Source organism: Artibeus jamaicensis, unplaced genomic scaffold, assembly GCF_021234435.1.
Source record: "Artibeus jamaicensis isolate MK-2021 breed Jamaican fruit bat unplaced genomic scaffold, CSHL_Jam_final contig_685, whole genome shotgun sequence".
NCBI lineage: Eukaryota > Metazoa > Chordata > Mammalia > Chiroptera > Phyllostomidae > Artibeus > Artibeus jamaicensis.
The window spans coordinates 8,177,675-8,190,246 of NW_026521924.1; the positions used below are offsets into that span (position 1 = coordinate 8,177,675).

Here is a 12,572-nt window from a genome sequence, read left to right on the forward strand (position 1 = left end):
AATGCTAATCCCTTGTGGCTAAGGCTGAGTAAAAAGACCTTGGGACCACAAACCACTAAGGAGGCAAAGCTTATCTTCCTTGAGGGGCACTGCCTCTGCCCCCTTTCTCTTCACCCTGCTTGGCCCTGGGTGGATGACCGGTTAGCCAATGATGGGTAAGATTCATCAAAGGAGGGACAACCTAAGACACAAATATCTTAGGAAAGGGTCCTCAGGGAAGGACTTGGGGGGCTACAGAAAAAGAAGTGATGGACTCTTACTTCTCAGCTATGACATAGCCTGAGTCCTCATTCTGTCTGCAAGAAGTCTCCTAGTCTCTTTGCTGCCTTATTTCTCCTGCCTGACTTAAGCCTGAAACAATGCTGGAGGTGGGTGTGGCCCAGTTCTGGAAAGGGCAGGTTCCCTGGGGTGAGCAGGCTTAAGAAAGAATACATAAAATCCTGTGAAACCTGCTTTGCTAAGAATACCCTCAATTTAAATAAGGGTCCAAGCATAGAATGAGTTTGTTTCCCAAAGTTTTATGGCCCTTTAGCTATCTGACCTTGACCAAAATAAGCCCTCAAAGTTCTTTGAATGTTTGCTCATTACTGCCTGACAATGCTTGATGAGCTTTACGTATATGCCCTGTATTACTATACAAATTGAACCCAATAAAAGCCCTCTGAGGAACAGGCTTCTGGCCCTTCTCCTTTGAGAGACTGGCCATCTTTCCTCCCCAAGCAGTTCAAGTCTTGGTAGACTTATTCTCATCCGTGATGGCGGGGAAGAGGGAGGGGGGCCTTGCAGGCAGAGCTCCCCCACAGGAAAATCCAAACTGTTATGGGCATCTCTGTTACTTCTTTAAAGTATTAGGGCTGTGAAACATTTTATTTAAATATAAAAACTTTTGTTAAAAAAGTAAATATACATAGAAGACATGCTAGAACGACATACACCAAAAATGTTAACAGTATCTGCAAGATTACTGAGGGGCTTTTTGTTTCTTTTGTTTATTGTTTTTAAATTTTTATATGACCTTTTATTTAGAGAAATAGCGAAACATATTATAAAGCCTTTGTTATTAATCAGATAAGGCAACTTTCTGTAACTTTACTAACCTACCACCCTGAACAACAACTTGAAAAGAGATATAAAATAAATCTAGCAACTCTAATCTCTAATAATTCCATAACTTTCAACATACATATGTATCTTTTCACATGATATAAAAAAATATCTACTGTCCAAAGCATGGGGGAATTTTCAATTTTCTATTTATTTGGTTTTCAAATTACTCTATGAAGATAACTTATTAGATTATTAGTAATGTGGGACCATTTTGCAGCCCAATGAAATCTTTAACTTTCAAATGGAAATGACCTTTACAACTACAAGTTAAAAGGATTCTACTAAAAAAGTCTTTGCTGCGAAAATAGTGTCTCCAGTGCCAGCCATGTCCTAGATAGAATTTTCTTCCGAGAAAACCACAGCTACTTATTTCCAGTGGCCTCATTCACATACACTTGCGCTACTGAACGACAAGGTAAAGGGCACACCAGCATTCAACGGTGTGAAATGACTCTTCTTTCCTAGCAGGACATGATAAGGGAGGATGATTTTTTCTTGAATTTCAAAAATGAGGTCAGTGATGGGTTTAGACTTTTCAAAGGAAAAAAATGTATTTTTTTCTGTTCGACCATATGGAATCTATCTGATTCAATGTCTTTACATTATTTCTAAAGCTGAAAAGGTCCAAATTTTCTGTAAGTTTAACCAACAGTACATATTTACTGAAAACCCTTTCTGATTACCACTTGTTAGAGGAGAAACAAAAGGTTGGCCTGAAATTCTACTGTGCTTGTATATCTGTTCGTGCTGCATTGTCTCCAAATAGCTTTCTGATAAGTGATGTCTGCTGCAAAGATCAGGCTTTGAAGGGACAGCGATGTGGAAGGGCCCCTGCAATCTCAGAGGCCCTGGGCCTCTGAACCTTAGAGTGGCATTTTTGACATCTTATTAGAGAAATGGTCTCTCTGAGGCACCAGCGGCAACCTGTGCTGTATAGACTGTTCCCTCAACTACTGCACTGCATGGGCTGGAATTGCCGGTGTCTTGGAAAGTTCCCTTCAAGTGCGAGCTTGCTCCTCTGAGAACCCGGCTAACGAATAAAGGGAGGATGATGATATAGAGTATTGTTTCTAAATAGTGATGATTCGTGTAATTTTACTCGAAACTACTTCATTCAAACTTCTATTTCTTTGAAAATAAAATGCATCTAGTTGATAAAAGAGATTCCTGTTTTCTAATTAGAGAAGAATGCTATTAATAGTAACTTTTTTTTAAAGATTCTATTTATTTATCTTTAGAGGGGAAGGGAAGGAGAGAGGGAGAAAAACATCAATGTATGGTTGCCTCTCGTGTGTCCACTGCTGGGAACGAGCCTGCAACCCAGGCATGTGCTCTGACTGGGAATTGAACCTCGATCCTCTGGCTTGCAGGCCTGCACTCAATCCACTGAGCTACACCAGCCAGGGGTATTAATAGTAACTTTTTATAGCTACATAAATTGTCTTTACTTTGAATTAAATTTTATTCAATATGGCAGAAGCTAAAGAAGGTAGAAGAGAAAAGAGATTCAGAGTTTCTGGTGGATTTCTAAGGAGAGTTTTTATTTTATTTTGCCTCTATGAGAAAAGCAAGAAATCCATTGAATCCTGTAGTCTTAGTTAATCTTTTCAAAGGAAATTGTTAAGAAAGAAGTACTATTATCTCTGAAGAAGCACTAGAATTAAAGATGCAACTATTGTCAGACATTTAAATTCTAGCTCCCAAATGAAAAATTCAGAAAAGGCACTCAGTTTTTTATTTAATTATAAACAGAAGCCACTTAGCATTGCTGGGTTTCCTAATGGGAGAATTGCACCTGGGTATTCTTGATTGCATGATTTATTGAGAGAACAGTCTCAGGAGAGAACTGTAGGGAAATGAGGAAAGCAGGATAGAATGGGGAGAGAAAACACATCAACATATGGTCTTAGGTGGAGTCTAGCCTCAGCCTGATCCAATGGGGGGCCTGGGAATGTGAATTGCAACACAGAAGTTGTCCACCCAACAGTAAAGGATGGGGGCTGTTTCTCTCCTTGATCTTTCAGTCTCTGGACATGAATCACCCCCTTCTAGGAATAACTTTCTGAGCATCTCCAGAGGAGGCGGCTTCTATCAGCCCAGGCCAGTCCTCTGGAAGAATCTGGAGCTGTGAGGGGCCAGCAGCCCACCACTGCAGCAGCCCTGCAAAGGAGGTATGGACCAGGCACCGACAGCATCTGCTCAGAACAAACATGGGAAGACACCTCCTCCAATGGGTTCTGTATGTGCAGTGACGGTTTAGACTAATCCCTCAACATTCAAGCAGGGGGCCTAAGGGCTTTTACTCCTTTAATTGTTTTTTTCCCTTCTGCAGATGTTAACCATAAATGTCAGAAGCATGAATAACTTTCGAAGTATAGTCATGTCTACCATTAGGCATAATGTTCTGGCAGTGTAAAATTTCCCTATAACTCCATTTATTGCGTATCACGCAGAACATTATTTATAAAACTTTTCAGTCTAACTTAAAATTTCATCACAGAGAATGATTTATCTGCTTGTCCTATGGGATGTGATGCCCACAGCATCAATGAGAGCTGGAAAATACCACTCTTATGTGAAGTGTTTTCCTTTTTATTTCATTTTTCTCATGTTCAACTAACTCAATATCTTAGATCAAAAATTTCTAAAAAAAAAACCCAAGGAGATAATCATAGAGGTGCTAAAATACTTATATGATGTTCATAGAAGATCTGCTTAAAACAGTGAAGCATTCCAAATACCCAATGGTAGGGACTGTAACTGTAACTCATGGAATAGCTACAGGACAGAGACCATGAAGTCATTCAAAGTCATGTCACAAAAGAATATTTAGTAAGATGGAAAATGCTTGCATTAAGTGAAAATAAAACACAGACTGAGAATAGTATCTCACATTTTGAAGAAGTAAAATTGTGCACAAAAAAACCAGCTACATATGCACCCCTCTGACAGTGTTATTGTCGGGTGGCTTGGGTGCTTCAGTTACAGGTGACATCTTGAAGGCTTTCTTCTCCTATTTTTAATGTTAAAATTTCCTATAATAAATCTAGAAATTTTTTTTTAGAATAAGAAGGCCATTAGTAAATAATATCAACTTCAATGAACTTACTATTGTAGTTTATCCAAACAATTTTCAATTTTTCCACCACACTGATAGTTATTCTATTTTTATTATCTTTTCCCCTAAATTTATTTTTTGAATAATCAGATAAAATATGAAATTACCAAATTTTACCACTATTTTTAATATTTGGATCATCTCCAATAATTATTAGATAAATATTATCTAATAATCTCATATTATTAGATAATATTTCATTTTTTAAAAAAAACCAAATGATTGCCAGTCTACATACAGGCTTTATATTTTAAAACTTCACTTTCTAGACCCTTCTTTATTTTTTTGCATTGTTACATGTAATTTAAAATAATATAATGACTATATTGGAAATATATATTTTAATACATAAGTATACAATGTAATAAAATAGTAAATAGCTAACGGCCCATACTACACACCAGGTGTTTTAAATACTGTACTTTATATATTGAAAGAAGTCAAAAAAGCACTTTGAAAATCCTGTACTTTAAAGACAAAGGACTGACTTGATAATCATCTTCTCTCCTAAGTGCCTTAATTACCTTTAGTCAACATGAAATCATCTAGAAATTTTCACCTGAAACAGCAAGATGTGTACTGTTTCATGTGATCACAAAATAAGACAGTGGCGGTAGCCACAGCATACCAAAAGAGAATGATATGAAAAATTCAGTCAGTCATCTGGTTGTTTTGTGAAATGATGCTGAACTCCATCAAAGAGTTTTTCCAATGTGTGATTTTCTTCTCCTGCGGTGTGATGTTGCATAGCTGAAGCCAGCACCTAGGTGTGGAAATCACGCTTAATGCCATGCAAATGATTAGAACATCCTCTCACCTCTTTCTTTACTTCTTCTTCATCTTCCAGTGTCAAAGCCGCCAGTTGCTTAGCTCTCTGTTCCATCAGATTCACATATCGAATTGGATTTGACAAAGCTTCAATCACATCTGAGTAGGAAAGAGACATTCTAGATCAAAGATCCTGGAGGTATTGATTATCCATCATCCATCCATGCACTTATTCATCCATGCATTCATCCATCCATTAATTCATTATCCATCTACCATTCATCAACCCATCAATTCATCATTTATTTTTAATTCAAACATCTACCAATATAATTACCGACTCATACACCCAAAGTTTTTGAAATGGACAAGAGTTAAGACCTTTTGCTGAAACGAGAGCATTCAAAAGAGGTCAGCTCTGAGAGCCAAACTCAACAGGTTCCAAATCAGAATGTCTCAATACTCCATATTCTTTAGTTTCTTCTTGGGGGGGTCCCATCCCTTCCAGCAATGGCCCCCACACTTGGCCTATTTGGCCCAAATGGTGTTCCTCATCAATGGAGACATTTCACATAAAAGGTCTGTTTTACGGACTGTTAAAACAACCCAAAGGTTTGGCAGTACGGGTTTCATTAGCACAGGACACTGTCTAGCTGGGGAGCCTGGTGGTTTCCACCTTTGGATGGAGCCTGGGCTCCAAGCGTGCCATTGTCTGTACTACTTTTTAGTATATGACACCCTGGTCACTTAGCAGCAGAAGCATTTTAAATTTATTATTCCTGGTTGATGTCATCACAAATTAACTTCTCTAAACTCAGGATTCCATGAATGGAAAGAATCAGCATTCTAAAACTGGCTCAAGGCAAATTAATTCCACAGATGTAGACAGACTGCTGTAGTACCAGATAGCATCAGTTAGAATGTGTTGGGCCCGTGAGAATAATAATACTACCTCCTGGTGGATAAATATGCTCGAGGCTTTATGGGGACTTGAACTAAATTAAATTAAGCCTTATTAATAAAGGCTTGGGTTGTTGACCTTCTAAACATACATACAAAACAGAGGTGATTCTGAGGACAGAATTTCCTGCCTTTGTTTCCACGAGTATGCGGATGACCCCAGAAAGAGACGCCCATCTGAGCTAGGCTGTTTACCTGCGTATGTGTCTGGGACATAGTCTTTCACCTCGATGTAGACGAAGAGAGCTGGGAGCATCAGCGGCTGGTTCCTCTCATTCCTCAGACAGATGTAGTGATAGCCTGGAGGGCGACAGTGATACTGAGCATCACATGTTTTCTTTGCAACGTCAGTTAAGAACACAGGAACAATTATGTGATAGAAGAGTTTATTTTAGGTGACTCTGGATGACAAACAGCTCACTTCTCTCTCATTTTAATCACATGGTTTTGAGTGATAAGGTCTTATTTTTCTCATCAGACAGGAAGACAATGTTGATTCTGATTTTTTTATTTCCAACTTTCTCATAAAAGAGAATTCCAAAGCACGTGTCATAGGCTGAATTATTGATCTAAATTTGTCCCTCGTATATGATTTCTTCACTTGGGGTTTAGGCATATGCTGTGCTCTGGACGATGGGACCTCAGTGATGTGCAAGCAGAGGCTTAGAATGCACGTGCATAGTCACCTTGTTCTGTGCGTTCCAGCGGCTGTCAGGAGAGGCCCATACCAGGCACCGATTGCTCGTCATCCTGGGCCCCTCGGTGAGCACGCGTAGAACAGTCCTAACCCGGCCCACAGCCTGAAGCACACTGCGAAGCCCAGGCAAACCCTGCTAGCCCAGGGACCCGAGAGTCTCAAGACAAATACTTGTGATAAGCTACTGAGGTTTCACATAGTTTGTTATACATAATTATTATACAATCATTGTGGCAAGGGTTGATTTAGACAGCATAGCACGTCACAAAGGCATGAAACAAAGGTACGAAACTGCCAGATTTAAATAGTCTTAGAGCCCTTGTTATTGGACAAAATAACCAAAGCAACAAGTAGCCTCCCAAATCATTCTTTAGTAATCCTGTAAGGCAGCGATGGTTTTCTTTACAACTTATATACAAAGTTTCTCACCGTACTATCTATCCGTACCTGGCCGAACTGCTTGCACTGGCAAGATCCTGTGACCAATAAATTTACCTCCTTCTTCATAAACTGCTATCCTCAGGCAGGCCAGGGAAGGAAGAACCACCTAGAGAGGCAGTGGGGATGCATGTGGTTACAAGAAGGAGCCACTCCAGAAAAGAATCAGAAAGACATTATTCACATGGGCCCTGCTTTTCCAAACCGAACCAGAAGCTTCTACTTGGCGAACTGGCAACAAGTTGTTGTTCTATAATTTAAATTTTCAAAAGGAGAAGTGTTACCAGAGTTACTGCTTTAGCTGTGTTTCATCACTTTCTCCTAAAGAAGAATTTGTTCAGCACTCAGACCATTTGCTTTTGACATGAATATTTTCACCGTGGAGATGACAGAAGTCCTGTGTTTAACTATAAAGACTTAGTGGTCTTATCACTGTTTAAGCATTTGCTACTGTATTTTCAAAGCAAATTACTTGCATATTTTCAAAACAAAAAAACCAAAAATAAGTTAGCTTTCAAAGAGGTTGCTTTATACATTTGTAAAATCCCAAATGAGGCACCAAGTAACGGCACATTTTCCCCTCAATATTAAAACACGTGGAGTGCAGAGTTATATCCCAGGTCAAAAGCACTAGACCAATTGTATCCTTAAAAACTTACTTTTGCTAGCAAGAGCGAACCCACATTTATTATTTTTGATGTGCCGGGCATTTTCTAAACGTTTTCAGTGAATTAGGAAATATTTACAATAACTATTAAATCCAATTAACATAAAAAACACTAGGGCACAGAGACCTTCAATATAGACATTCTCTTGGCAGAAGACTTCCTTTGTAGATACTTTGGCCAGATAAAAGCAAAGGGCATGGTGAGAAAGTCTATCATAGGAAAGACTTCCTTTGTGTGATAAAATATGGGGAAAAGATTTGCTTTTGTGGGGAAGGCAGAGAGTGGGCCCAGTTGAATATGAAAGGTTTTTTACTGGGTCAAACAGAACCCAGATAATATGGAATGGCCAGCTCCCAGTGGCCAGAGATTCTAGGGAATTTAATTAATACTCTTTTTTAAGTAAGTATGGCCTTCCTTTCTCTCAACTACCATATTATACCTTACTTCCCACTCTACTTCATTTGAATCATAATGAAATTATGTATCACTTGTATTACGAGAGGATACAAGTTAGATTTATATGTTATTTTGGCCTTCCAAATCAGGTATACTAGAATTAGTTGATTTATAATATACTTCTGAAATTCCAAACAAGTAATTCACATAGATCTTGACTAGTTTTTTTTTTCAAGAGAGCTTTGAAAATGCTATTGCTTTATTAATGTATAAATTCCCAAATTAAGCAACAAAAAATTCTTCTTTTTAATTTTTTTCTCAGTGTCAGACACCTGGAATACCCACTCCGTGTCATGTCAAGGACACGAAACTGACCTTTTTGAACACAATGGGCTCTTCTTCCCAGACCGGGTTTACAGCATTTCCTTGCGATGTCTTGGTCTTCAGTGCTTTCCTCCTCGTGTCCACAGGCAGGCCAAACATATCCACTTCCACGTAGGTCCCGACTTTCTTATCAGAAAGAAACTGGCCTGAAATAATCTAGAAAGTAATAAAAAAGGAGGTCTTGATAAATGAACAATAGTGAGGTGAGAAATACGTTTGGGAGGTACAAGTGCTGATGGTGAATGTTGAACGATAGGCAGAAGCAAGTGTACAAATATGATTTCTCTTTCAGCTAAAGAATTAGGAGAGGAACACTGCAAGTGCTGGGCTCCGCAGGAGTCAGTAGGCAAAGTTGTAGAGGAGGAAATAAATGAACAGGTATAAAAAGTCAGATGAAGTTTCTGCCTTTTGTACTTCAGCTACATCTATTAAATGGAAGTTTGGTCTTTAGAGCCAAATGAGGTTAAAGGTTTTCCTAATAATTAAAAATGTTACAAGAGATAAACTCTGATTTTAGCATAATTATAAATAAAATGAAAAGGCAATTTAAGAGTACAAACTTAAAATATAACAAATAAAAACCCTAGCATTTAAAAAAATGTCCTGTTGTTCATACAATTTAACTTGAAGGAGTGGTTGTGATGCTGTGATATTCCAACTCTCAAAGTTGTTACGCTTTAAATAAAAAGCCACAATGATAATTGAAAACCCAAACTGACAAATACGGACGTTAAGCCACCAAGCCCAATTTGGCACCACTCCCAACCTCACCTGGTGAGCCATCCGCACAACTGTGGGTATCCTTTGCCTAGGTATAAAATGATCACACATTGTGGAGTTAAAAGAGATTTTAAAATTACCTATTTATAAGATGTCTCCCCTGTCTGCCTCTTCTTCTCACCCAATTTTCAAAATCTGAGCCACCCTCGGGATTGCAAGTAAAGGCGCCCTCTGCTTTCACACCAGAGAGGCAGCAGCAAAGCAAGTGCTGATGGGCAACCCGCGAGTCTGGCTGGTCTGGCTGACAAAGCTGCCTGCTGGCCATGGGCTTTCTGGGCTCTAGTCAGTGAAAGGGGCAGACTTGCCAAGATTATGACTGAGTCAGAAATCAAACACAATGGCAGCCTGAGAGTGGCCGTCAGAGGGTGAGTGAGGCCAAAGTCAGCTGAATACTGAAGTGGCCAAACATTCCCAACACTTTAGATGGAGAGCTGTGAGGTAGAGGCTGTCTGAATTTGTCCTGGGACAACTCATTTCTCCTGAACGTTCTCTTTAGTCTGAATACATGACACCTGCTAGCAACCATCTCTGTTTAATTTGAGGTTCTACATGAGAAGTACTTAGCAGACATTTTACATGTCTGACACCTACGAGTTCTATGAGTCACAGGGGAATTTGGAGGCCCCAGTGCTTCTGCGTGTTTACGGTGACTGGTCAAAGCAGAAGTTTTGAACTAACCCTCGTCTCTTGTCACTGAGATGATGGCGGCACAGCATTTGAGCCCACAAGTCCCCTCCGGCACCACAAAGTCCACGTTGGAGGATCAGAACACAGGCACCCCCAGAGTGTCTGCACTTCATTGTGGTTCCAGCGGCAAGGTTAAATGCAGGGCTCTGCCGCGGCACAGCCGTCTGTTCATGGGGCACTGGCAACTCTAGAATGGTGTCTCCATTCAGCACCCAGGCAACAGTGCACGATTTTCTGGGGCTCCACAGTATCCCCTCAACTTACTTTCCTGTCTCTGTGTCATTGTTTTATAAGTGCTTATGCCACCACAATAGAATGTTCAAGAAAACATAAAAGAGCAAGCCAACATGCACAAAATAAGATGAATCAGCAAAGATAAAACCTTAGTTTGACCCAACTATAACAACAATTGAAAAGAATTTTAAAAATAACATTTTATCAGCGCGTAATGCTTAAGAGTATATCTTAATCGAATGACAGGAATTGCACATCCTTTGTGGAAGATAACTTCCTAAAATAAATATAATCTTGGAGCTCTAATTCTGCCAACTCCACTCTTCAGATATATGCTGTGGAATAAGTTCAAAAGAAATAATTGTGAGAGATGTCACTGAAATTTTATTTCTAATCTTTGGTATAAACTGACAAACTGTAAAGTAAAAACGGGCTCAACAAGCGGATATAAATTAGTGAAACTATTACAGAGCCTTTTTAAATATAGTTTTTCATATGCCTTTGGTGTAGGGTTAATTGAAAAATTGAACTGATATCCAATAAAAATGGTCCTCAGTTAATAGTTATCCAGTAAAACCAAAAATAAATAAAACTTTTAAAAAGTAATAAAATTTAGCTAAAACAACCAGGAGCTTACAGAATTTATGTAAAAAGCTCTTTATAAAAATTATTTCCCATTCATGGTATTAAAAATATTTTCTCAGAGCTAAAAAAATTATATTTGCTGTAACATCAATTTCAAAGACAGCAGAAATCATTTAAAATTAATTTTTTAAGGTCAGATGAATGGTTATTAAAGCAATTTTTAATTTAATATGTGTTTTAAATCCCTGAATACTCTGATAGATTTTCAGATCTATGCTATACTGAATTTAGAGCTTTTATTCAATATATGACAATTTATGAAGAATATTTTCTTTCTCTAATTTTGTTCAGTGTGGATATTTCTGTAGAATTAATAGAGAAAAAAAAAGGCCAGAAGATTTTTCCAATATAGAGCACTAATTTTTGTGGTAAATTCACTGCTGGGATATTTACACCAAAGAATGGGCTAGCCTCCAACTTGAATTATTGGTTAGGGCCCAATTTTTAACCTGTTAACCCTTTATCTCCTGCAGGTATTAGCTTGGTTAGGGTAGATAGCAAACCAAGGCAGGGAGGAGGAGGGAGACGTGTCTCACCCACTAACTCAGCATCCTGAGCCTGGTCCGATAATATTGCCAGGTGCTCCAACATCACAGGAAACACCATGCTAATGCTGAAAGAGGTCAGGCCTTGAAATTCTATGTATTGTTTCCACTACCTGCGAAAGAGAGCCTTTGAAACTGTGCTCTCATCCCAGGGCCTGGGAGCGGGAAGAGGAGGAGGTCCACGGTGCCCAAAGAAGCAGCCCATAAAACAACTTTGGTTAACTGCCTATCTGTTTCACGAGGGGGACCCTAATGCTTTCAGAAAGAGCCCATAAGTAACTTTGGGTAATTGCCTCAACTTTAATTAACTTCCTCCTGTCACACATCTGTTTTACAACAAGATTAACAATTGGGGTTTGGAGCAAAATTAGCATTTGGGCTAACAGACCCCCACATATACCTAAGTTAGGGTAGTCACATTCCCCCATGAAAGCTGGCACCACCTTTACTAGTCAATCAATATGTAACTTCTTTCACCCCATTCTGCCAACTATGTAAGTCCTCAGAACAAAGGACCAGAGGCCTTTGGGCTGCCCTTGCCTTGCTTTGCTCTGAACCTCTGCCTTTCTTGCCCACCTGAGCAAGGCTCATTCTCTTCCATGAGAATGGGTTAGTGTTCAGTAATACATACAGCTTGCATGTTAATAGACTTGCTGATCTTGCTGATGCAGTAGTTCTTTACTGCATCAAGAAGAAGAACAGGATTTCTCCTGCAGGACATGTAACCTCTGAAAATTTCGACCATATTTTGCCATGTATAATAAACACTTTTTGCCCAAATTTTTTGAAGGAAAAATATGGATGTGCATTATAAATGGGTAGTACCTGCAATAACTTATGTCTATTCTTGTGTTTTTTAACTATTTGTTACATAAAATTTCTTGTACCATAATATAAATGCTAAAATTCCTTTGTAATACAAAAAACAAATATCTAAAATAAATAAATAAATAATTGAATGTAAAAATTAAAACAAAAGATTTTTTTCCCCTGAAACTTTGGGCCAAAAATGTGGGTGTATATTATATGCAGCAAAACACAGGTAATTTGGATTCAGTCCTTTAAAAAAAGTATAAAGGAAGTTGAGACTTTGTTGGCAAGTACATTTTTGATGACTAAACTACTTAATTTAAGCAAAATAGGTC

General features: G+C 38.7%; 1 protein-coding gene across 7 annotated transcripts in view; it reads right to left on the reverse strand.

Moving 5' to 3' along the window:
• The window catches only part of PLCB1 (phospholipase C beta 1), a 670,267-nt gene that overhangs the window by 127,632 nt on the left and 530,063 nt on the right, over window positions 1-12,572 (reverse strand). For all 7 annotated transcript variants that reach the window (XR_008392621.1, XR_008392622.1, XM_053671063.1 and 4 more), the window contains exons 20-23: window positions 8,528-8,692; window positions 7,098-7,197; window positions 6,149-6,253; window positions 5,043-5,152 (exon numbers count right to left, since the gene is read on the reverse strand). Coding sequence is in view for 5 of the 7 variants with exons in the window: in XM_053671063.1 (XP_053527038.1) it covers window positions 5,043-5,152; window positions 6,149-6,253; window positions 7,098-7,197; window positions 8,528-8,692 (480 nt within the window). In the remaining 2 variants the exon portion in view is untranslated. The remainder of the gene's footprint in view (window positions 1-5,042; window positions 5,153-6,148; window positions 6,254-7,097; window positions 7,198-8,527; window positions 8,693-12,572) is intronic.